The sequence below is a fragment of the Vicia villosa genome, linkage group LG5 (genome assembly GCF_029867415.1).
Source record: "Vicia villosa cultivar HV-30 ecotype Madison, WI linkage group LG5, Vvil1.0, whole genome shotgun sequence".
Lineage (NCBI taxonomy): Eukaryota > Viridiplantae > Streptophyta > Magnoliopsida > Fabales > Fabaceae > Vicia > Vicia villosa.
The window spans coordinates 134,925,432-134,935,527 of record NC_081184.1 but is presented as its reverse complement, the minus strand read 5'-3'; the positions used below and the strand labels follow the sequence as shown (position 1 = coordinate 134,935,527).

General features: G+C 31.0%; 1 protein-coding gene across 2 annotated transcripts; it reads right to left on the bottom strand.

The window, feature by feature from the left end:
* Nucleotides 1–2,274: 2,274 nt before the first annotated feature.
* On the bottom strand, nt 2,275–5,868 carry LOC131602605 (polyadenylate-binding protein RBP47-like). 2 transcript variants are annotated; one of them, XM_058874762.1, is made up of 6 exons: nt 5,267–5,868; nt 4,023–4,521; nt 3,388–3,464; nt 3,179–3,309; nt 2,864–2,960; nt 2,275–2,665 (listed from the first exon to the last, which is right to left on the bottom strand). In XM_058874762.1, exons 1-6 carry the CDS (start codon nt 5,699–5,701, stop codon nt 2,522–2,524), a joined length of 1,383 nt encoding a protein of 460 aa, XP_058730745.1. In that variant the 5' UTR covers nt 5,702–5,868; the 3' UTR covers nt 2,275–2,521. The 2 variants fall into 2 exon arrangements, with proteins under 2 accessions (XP_058730745.1, XP_058730743.1); XM_058874760.1 differs by having other exon boundaries at nt 3,388–3,470; nt 5,267–5,867.
* Between the last annotated feature and the right edge of the window lie 4,228 nt (nt 5,869–10,096).

Below are 10,096 nucleotides of genomic sequence, written 5' to 3'. Positions count from 1 at the left end.
ATTTTTCCTATATAAAAATATATAGATCAATAATATTTATTTTTTTTGAAGAAAGAAGTGAGAAAGTGATCTTTGAGAAAAAAAATAGAGAATGAAGAGAGATTTGATAAGTTTGATAAAATATGAGAGTTGTATTATTTTAATAATAAAATTAAGAACTTTATTGTACAAAGATCAAATAAAGACAATTTTAATGTGGTGACTAAAGATCAACTAAGTGTTTATTGAATTTTTCCACTGCCATTAATTTTTTTATATTATAGATTAAATTTAAAATCTAAAATTTTAAAACATAATAATAAATGCAAATCTCATTAGTCATCTGAAAGAAAAGTCAAATTTTACTATCATGTATTTATATTTTTTCTAAATATATGATTCTTTTTAAAAACCAAATCATCTAATTCAATTCAACTCAATTTAATATTTTACTATTTTGTTATCAAAATTGAATCATTTGATTTTAATTCAAATCTCAATGGGATTGTCTAGTTAGTCGAGGCGATTTTTAAAATACTGTTGTTGATAGTAGTGTTTTAAAAACTGCACCGGATCGGCCAGTCGGACCGGTTGAATTGAGAATTGGATAAGTAACTGGTCTGATTCAATACTTGGATCGAGAATGTCATCGAACTGATGTGAACCGGTCAAAAACCGGTTTAAACCACTAAAACTGGCGATTTTTCTAAACTGGCGGTTTAAATGCATTTTTTTAATTTTAAAAAATTAAAGCGGCGTCTTTTTAATTATTTTTAATGAAAAATTAAAATAAAATAAATAAATAAATTTGTAGATGCGGTTGATTTTGTTACCAATGATTGATATTGAAAAAAGAGATCCTAATATTTAAATAATTTTTCCTTTCTTAAATTAAATTTAGTAAACAATAGAATTATTTTGTTATAAATTACTCCCTCCGTTCCTTTTTAAGTGTCATTCTAGCATAAAACTCTTCAACCAATATAGTGGATTATTAGAGTTACTTTTACTATTATACCCTTATTTATTTTTCTCTTTCTAAATAAATTCAATTATACATTCTCTCTTTTCAATAACTGTGAGGTGGAGTTATTGAAAAAATAAGGGTATAATTGACAAATTATAACATTAAATTATAAAACGACACTTAAATAGGAAAAAAAATTCTTCTAAAACGACACTTAAAAAGGAACGGAGGGAGTATTCAATTAGATTATGTTGCAATTAACCTCTGTTTGCAATTATACTTTATAATTTTGTACTATTTTATTATGTGTGATACTTATGTTTAAAATTTGAATTTAAATTATGAATTTGAAAATTTCTTTTTAATATGATATTTTCATAAAATTTAAGTGCTAGTTATATTTTGTAGAGATTGAATCATCCGGTTCGACAAGTTTTATATCTATATAATTTTTGATAATGGCCGGTCTAATCAATCGAGTTATCCGGTTTAACCCGTTACAGACATGCGGTTCGACCAGTGACCCAATAGTTCGACCAATAAACCAGTGACCCAATATCCTCACCGATTTAATGTCTAGTTTTTAAAACACTAGTTGATAGTAAATTTACTATATATTTAAAAGTTTGACAGAAATTTGTGCAGTTTATCTATAGACGAAACACATATAGCATCTAGGTCTGGTACTAAATTCATTGAATCCATATCTATAACTATAAAACTCAGACTCAATTCAGTGTATTTATCATAAATTAATATTTTATACAGTTTCGTATACAATAACAAATTTGTATTTTATTCGGTTTCACCATTTTAAAACAGCTGTGTTATTTGTACACTAACTTTTTCACACCGTATGAAACAAAAAGCAAAATGTTGGTGACACAAAATCTAAGAAAATATAAATTATTAAAAAAATAGAAATAGTATATTAAATGTACCCTTATAGTGTACAAATATTTTTTCCTATAAAAATGAGAGTTGCTATATATATACACCAAAATTGTACACCCTATCTCTACACAGTAACAAAGTACAGCACCCACATGTACTTATTTGTATCAGAATAAATAAAAAATCATTTTTAAAAATTCAAACCGTAGTATTATACGGTGTAAGTGTATATAAAGATAATATTTCTCTTTTAAAATATCAAAATTGAACAACTTTGAAAGAGAAGTGAACTATGTAAGTAACTAAGAACCCTACTAAACTTTATTTTAAACTTAAGATCAAACATGAAATAAATATTTCTATATTGTTCAATCTTTACACTCAATATCAAGTTTATGCAATCGGCTACATCATCATCCTGTGTAAAGATACTATTAAAAATAATCTTGGCTGTCTACTAACGATTTAAAAAAGAAAAACCCAAAAATAACTCGAGCCATATTATATGGTCAAGTTCAATCCAAAATTTCAGACATTTAAATATATAATCTTTAATAAATAACCACCTTTGGGTACCATATAACCCAGCTACAACTTTAAAAATAACACTACAGTTCACTTATGAGAGCAATAAAATCCATCCTATTTCGGTACCAAGAGCGACGCGACGCGCCATAAACGTTACGAAGCCCCTTGAATTGCAGCAGCAGGTTGTTGCATAGCTATATCCTGATTCTGTCTAGCAGCATATCCATGGCCTCCGTATCCGTGGCCGCCATAACCCTGCCCGCCGTAATGGTTTCCATTCGAGTCATTATTCCTCCACTGTCAGATTCCAAGCAATTAAATTAGAAAATGATTTCAAGTCATAATAGAAAATAAATAACAAACTATCAGTATCGACGGATTACAGATGCATTGATCATGCCTGGAATGCTTTAGATTAGAAGATTTAGCACACAAACATCAAACTGGCCCGATCACGAATTAATTGAGTTCGGAGAAGAAGAAAATATAACTCACATGCTTATTTCCTGGACTGCGACCCCAAGAAAGACGCACGGTCTGCTTCCCAATCACTGTTCCATTCAATCCCTGAATAGCTTCCTCAGCATTCTTTCTGTTAAAGAAAGAGCAGAAGGCATTAAAACATAGCTTATACAGCGAGGCAAAAATAAGACGAGATTAACGATGTCGGCAAATGCAATCACAATTATATCATCTTATGCATTAGTTCACACTTCACAGAAATTTCCTTCAATATTGTCTCGTTATCGTTATATAGTTCTACAGCAGCAAGTGTTTGGCATAATTAGGGATTTCGTACAAAAGTGTTACCTGTCAGCCAGTTGAACAAAGCCACATCCTTTACCGATTGGAATTTTCACAGAGATAACATCGCCGTATTGCAAAAATGGTTGTCTGAGATCCTCATCGCTGATTTCAGAATCAAGCCCTCCAACAAATATCTGTAACATATTTTCGTTACTGAGATATCAAAAAAGGTATATATGACGATATCGAAAAATATACAAAAGCAGACTCACAGTTGTGTTGTTAGAATCCCCTTCAGATTGGGAACCTTGGGCCATAGAACCATTAGAAGAGTGACCACCAGCCAACACTACAGCTAGTTAAGATAGAAAAAAAGTCAGCTATTTAAATTTCTAATTTGAAGCACGATATGTGATATTACTACGTGTTACAGTGATAATAACTCGCTCTCCGTATTATCAACGTAAAAAAGGAAATATGGAAATATATACAATAAACAATTATTTTTCTGCTCGGTTATGCATTCAAGTTTCTCTAGAGTTAAAAGAAATCTATTTACATGTATCACAAACATTCAATATGATTGAGGTTTAAAATGCTCAAACTTGACATTTAGATATCAAAGGATATATATCATGAAATGGGCAAGGAGTAGAAACAAAGTGCGAATGAATTGAAAATTCGGCGATAAGCAATTGTCAAATATAAAAAATAATTTGTTCATTAACGCGTAAAGCCAGAAACAAATATGATACTTAATATACGAATAAATATATTTAAGCATCAACAAGCTCCGGGACTGGTATTGAAAAGCCGGCTATGATTATTGAAAGCATTAAGCATACTTGCAAATAAAGCAGCTTATGTATCATACATGTTAGTATTCAAATTTTACCAACATACAAACCTTGAGAAGAATATTGTTGTGGATTGCCATAAGTTTTTTTTGGCGTTGCAACACCGACTCGCATAGGTCTGCTAGAACAATACACGCCGTTCATTTCAGTCATTGCCCTTGTCCTTTCATTGTCATCACCGAACCTAACAAAACCATAACCTTTTGAACGACCAGTATTAGAATCAATGACAACTTTTGCTCCCTTAATAGATGAGAATCTGCTAGCAAACACCTCCTGCAGCATAGCATCAGTAACATCTATGGCCAAGTCTCCTACAAAAACAGAGAGATCAGAAGTAGCCTCAGAAGAACGCCTTTCACCACCACCACCGCCGCCAGCGCTGAATGTAGCCCAATTCAGACGAAACGCCTGATCTGTATTTGGCATCATAGCACCATTAAAGTTCTGCAAGACTTTCTCAGCCGTTCCTCGCGTATAGAACTCGACAAATCCATATCCCTCCGAGACACCAGTTTGCTTATTACGTATGACCTTGGCCGATACAACCTACATATATATAAGGTAGACAAAAAAAAACTAATTAAAAAACGACAAGCAAAAAGATTTCTTCGTAAATGGCCATAAGCGGAAAAGTCGGAGCATTAATGTCAATGTCACCTATTGGTATTTAACATGAAAACATCAAAGAATACATCAATGTCAATTTCACCTATTGGTATTTAACATATTTAGCATGAAAACATCATAGAATACATCATAGGACAAAAAAACAACTTTCATCAGCTCCATTTTCAGGGTACAATTAAGAGATCTAGGTTTTATTAGCAAACCTAGTGAAAATATTGGTCAAAATTGTAACGTTTTTAAGCATTCATACTCTAGGGGACCACTTTAGGTACCAAAAGTAGATTCCACCTTATAGTAGCAATGCCAATGATATAAAAAACAGAAATCATCTTACTTAATCAGAATTCAAAACCCTAGTCCATTGAAGAGTTCAACAATCACACACACACACACAAAAGATCAAAGAACTTAAACTAAACTAAAATTAAGATCAAAGAACTTAAACTAAACTAAAATTAAGATCAAAGAACTTAAACTAAACTTAAATTCAACATTGAATCATGGTTAAGCAAAATCCTCAAGGCTTAATTAAATCCAGCAATAAATCAAGATCATATATTTAAATTAAGCAAATGAAGCATCTAAATTAAAACCATTAAAACCAAGCAAACAAATCTAAGAAATTCAATTATAATTAAGAGAGTAAAAGAGAAAGAAAGTAAACCTCGCCCGTATGAGCAAAGCAGTTATGAAGAAAAGTCTCGTCCATCCAATGATGAAGGTCACCAATCCAGATCGTCCTGATCTCTTCAGGAGAAACTTGTTTCTGCTGATGCTGCTGCTGGTGATGAGGATGATGGCCATGACCATGACCATGATGACTCTGAGTACTCGGCGGCGGAGACGGTTGCTGCTGGTGAGGCGGCTGATAATGATGAGGATGAACATACGACATGTAATGCTGTGGATACATCATCATCTGTTGCTGCATCATAGCCATAGCAGTAGCAGGATACTGCATGGACATCCATTGTTGCTGATACTGATGGGGCTGGGCCCACTGCTGTGGCTGGTTTTGGTTCTGGTTTGGAGTCTGGCTCGGGTTCTGGCTCTGGTTTGGGTTCTGATTCAGATCTCCACTGCTAGTTTGTTGAGCCATAGTTAAAATTAGTTTCTTTCTCTGTTTTTTCTCTCTTTATGTTCTCTCTGAAAAAGATGGACTTGAAATGGCCGAGTTGGTATAAGGCACCTTAACAGAGAAAAACCAAGAAAGAGACAGAGAAAGAAGAAAGAGAAGGCGGAAATGAGAGTAGGGTTGGGTTTTAAAGGAACAACAGCAGCAATTACAACAACACGCACACTGTTTGTACTACACTTTATTTTAATTGCAAATTAACCCACTTGGCTTTGGATCTAGGGTTAAAATTGTAAATAGATAGATTCTAACGTCGTTTAATTCAGCCGTCCGTGAATAGATCTCTTATGTCTCGTGCTGTGGGACCCATTTGTTCCTAATCAACGTCTCTGCTTATCTCCAACTTGCAACTTGTATCTAACCTTCTACTGCTAGCATATCTTCTTCACCCCCACACTCAAATATTTTAATTTTATAGGTTCTTTTTGTTTTTGAATTTTTTTAAATTAAAATGTTTTCCCTCTATTTATTCAACTTTTGAGTGGGTTTATCTATTAGTTTTCATACAAGAAAACTACTTGATGGGGTCAAGATTTTTGTCATAAAATTGGCTGCAAGTTATATAGAAGAGCTGTGTCTAATTATGTGGTTTAGTTAAATGTTAGTAATTGTAATTTTGGAATATCATTCTAAATCTTATTTATTTTGACTAATTAATTTCCCAACAAAATTTGAGATATTATGAATAAGGAACAAATTAGTTACACGTTAATGCTAAATAATTACAATTATATATAACAAATAAATTTTATATAAAGATTTGGATTTTTATTTTAACGAACAAATTCGTTACGAGTTAATGCTAAATAATTACAATCATATATAACGGATCTATTTTAATATAAAGATTTAAATTTTCTCATATGTTTCAACTCCTCACTAATATATATTTATTTTTAAAAAAGAAAAAACATTCAATTTTAACTTTTATTTATTTTGACTAATTAACTCATTGACAAAACCTTAAATATTAGTCTTATTAACGAACAAATTAGTTGCACGTTAATGCTAAATAATTACAATCATATATAACTGATATACTTTTAGACAAAGATTTAGATTTTTATTATTAACGAACAAATTAGTTACGAGTTAATGCTAAATAATTACAACTATATATAAATGATATATTTTAATACAGAGATTTAGATTTTTCTCATGTGTTTTCTCACATGTTTCACTTCTACACTAATATAAAAAAAAACTAAAAAAAAAAAAGAAAAAAGAAAAACATCCAAAATATAATAATGAAGATTTTGTTATCTCTTTCAAACTTTTGTTTTTGTCACTCTAAATCATTCGCCCTCCTACATTAACAAAATAATCTAGAATAAAATAAAAAATACTGAATTTAAAAGAAGAAGAAGATATTATCTCTTTTTTTTTCTTTTCATTTTAAATTTCATTGTATTTTCACCATAATATCTAATCGTCGTACAGATCCAGTGGTCTTGACGTTGTGTCATTTTTTTCCTCACTAATATGTCGAAATTAAATATTCTTGTAATTCTCCATCTCTAATCTATTCATTTTTTATATTTCCATTTTTCCCTTTTTTTATTTTTATGATTTAACATTTGAAATTAACCTCTCAGGGGGAAGATTTGGTGCTTGGTCAATTCCTTCTGCAATAAAACTAAAAGGATAATGATAAATATAACGAATTATATGTTCACGACGGTTTCACGAAACACATATTGCATGAGTAGTGGGTCCCTTCATTTTAATCATGTCATGTTTTTCAATTAAATGTCATGCGACACACAACTGCATGGTTAGTGGGACCCTTCATCTTAATCATTTATATGTTTTTCTATCAAATGTCATCTAATCCAATGGCTTAAATTGATTCGTGATATGTTCGTGCGTTTTTTATTCGTTCCAAATAGCAATGCTCAAACTAAAATAAGTTATGGTTTATTAAATCAATTGTAATTAATTGTCGTGATTGATTTATGTTGTATGTGATGTTAAAATCAAGTCAATGATTTGTCTACTCCTTAACTTTATTATTTTTATCAGTGGCGAAGCCAGAAATTTTACATCTTGTTTTTATTAATTTTATATCATGTCTCTACTAATTTTGCTCTTGATTTTATCTAAAAAAAATTTCTTGATTTTGTCCAAAAATTTCACACCATATTTTTACTGATTTTGACCTTAATTTTGTCTAAAAATTACTAATTTTGTCTTTGGTATTGTCTAAAAATCAACTATTAAGTGGAGAGTATACAACGAAACGAGGGGTTGAGCGCGGACGCGTGTCCGAGTTCGCTGGACTGTAGCTCCGCCCATGATTTCGAGTACCCTGCCTTTTCTAACTTGTACTCTAAAAAAATATGATAAGGAAATAAAGAGTATTCCAATTGTCTTTAGTTTTTGTTAGATCTATTTATAGTGAACAATAGTAAATGTTCAATTGTAAACGTGTGTGCCCTTGAGGAAACTAAAAAACTCTAAAAATTCAAATAGTTTTTTTTTCCACTTTAATTTTTATATTGATTTATTATAATATCTATAATTGAGTTGAATTTTCAAATTATTATGCATTTATTTTATTTTATAACTATAAATTTACTTATACATTAATTTTAATATTATTTTTATTAAAGATAATTTATTCAATAAAAAAGAAAATAAAAAATGAGGGACATAAAATATAGAAGTTTAAAGATTTGAAATGGAGTTGTTTCTCTAATAACTTTCAATGTAATCCTCTCCGTCTTCTAAAAATCCTTTGGAATTGCACTGGTCAGCTAAGAAACTTCATGGTGAAGGAAAGGTGTATGCGCTAAGTAAAGATGGGTGGTACACCTAGCGAGATAAGGAGGCTAGGGCTAGTTGTAGGGTGAGCTTGGTTTTCTTAACCTAGAAGAAAGTAGGCGTGCCAGGCAAGGATGGGAAATGCGTATAACGAGCCTATATTTCTCTAGCATATAAATAGGAGGTTTAGCTTCAGTTCTCGGGGAGTTTTAGGTGGATTCAATGGAGTACATAAAAGGAGTAGGTTTACTTTGGTCTTAACATGAGAGTAGGAAAGGGAGATTAAAGGTGGAAGCACTGCTCACAGTGACACTTGCACATGACTCTCTGAAATTGTCTTCTCAGGATTACCTGTACAACTATGATGAGTAAGTTTAGTTAGAAATATCTTTGTTGGGGATAGATTTAGTCATTATATATTCATGTTTCATTCAGTCATGACATTTTTTGTAATTCTACTTATGCTTTATCTTGATGATTCTTCTTTCTTAATGCTTATTTTGGATTATCTATTTAAAATATGTTTTCATGGTATGACTTGACATACAAAAGGTGTTGGTTGTTAGTAGATATAAGTCTCCATCAATTGGACATTAATGCCTAAACATAGGGTTTTGTTTCATATTCGCAGAATAGTGATAATTGGCAATCCATGTTTATATATCACTGTTGGAAATTAATGATGTTGTATATAATAGTGTGAGGCATCGACTATTAGTCAATACAACTTATCTCACGTCGTTGAGTAGTAAATGAGATACGGTGAGGGTAATGTGCGATAATATTAATAGCTGAGTAGAAGAGCATATTATTAAGCAATGATTATACATGAATATAATGATGACAAATCTACCCCTGACAAGTTTTCTCACTCTTAACACCGAAATCTCCATCTATTTTTCACTCATTTACTTTTCCGTAACATAATAATTTTAAACCTTATTAGAATCATAAATTTTTTAAACATGTATTTAAGCACAACTAGTCTCTATGGATAGATAATATTGCACTTGCTTATCGCAAAACTACGCAACATAAACCAACTAAGAGTTTTAACAACAGAGACCTCCCCAATAAAACAAATGTTTTAATTGGTTTACCCTGACAACCAAACATTATATTTTCACTTGGTTTAGCTCACAACCAAGATAAAATTTCTTCCAATAATAATTTACAATTTTGCCGTTACCCTAGACTAAAAAATCTCATGGATACAAAACTTCACTCTCAAAAGCACTAAGGAAAATGCGAGCTAAAAAATCTCATGGATACAAAACTTCACTCTCAAAAGCACTAAGGAAAATGCGAGAATATATATATATATATATATATATATATATATATATATATATATATATATATATATATATATATAGAGAGAGAGAGAGAGAGTGAGATGGAAAGAGGAGAGTGAGATAAATGTATTTCAAATACGTTTTTTATTGTGTAAGAAATGAGAAAAAAGCAATCGACTAAAACAAAAGTTGTCAAAAATGAAAAAGATCCTTAGACATTTGTAATGCTAATAATCAATTAGGCCATCCACATAATCATTATCAAGTACAGAGTGGAAGGTTTTTAAAAGATTCCTTATGA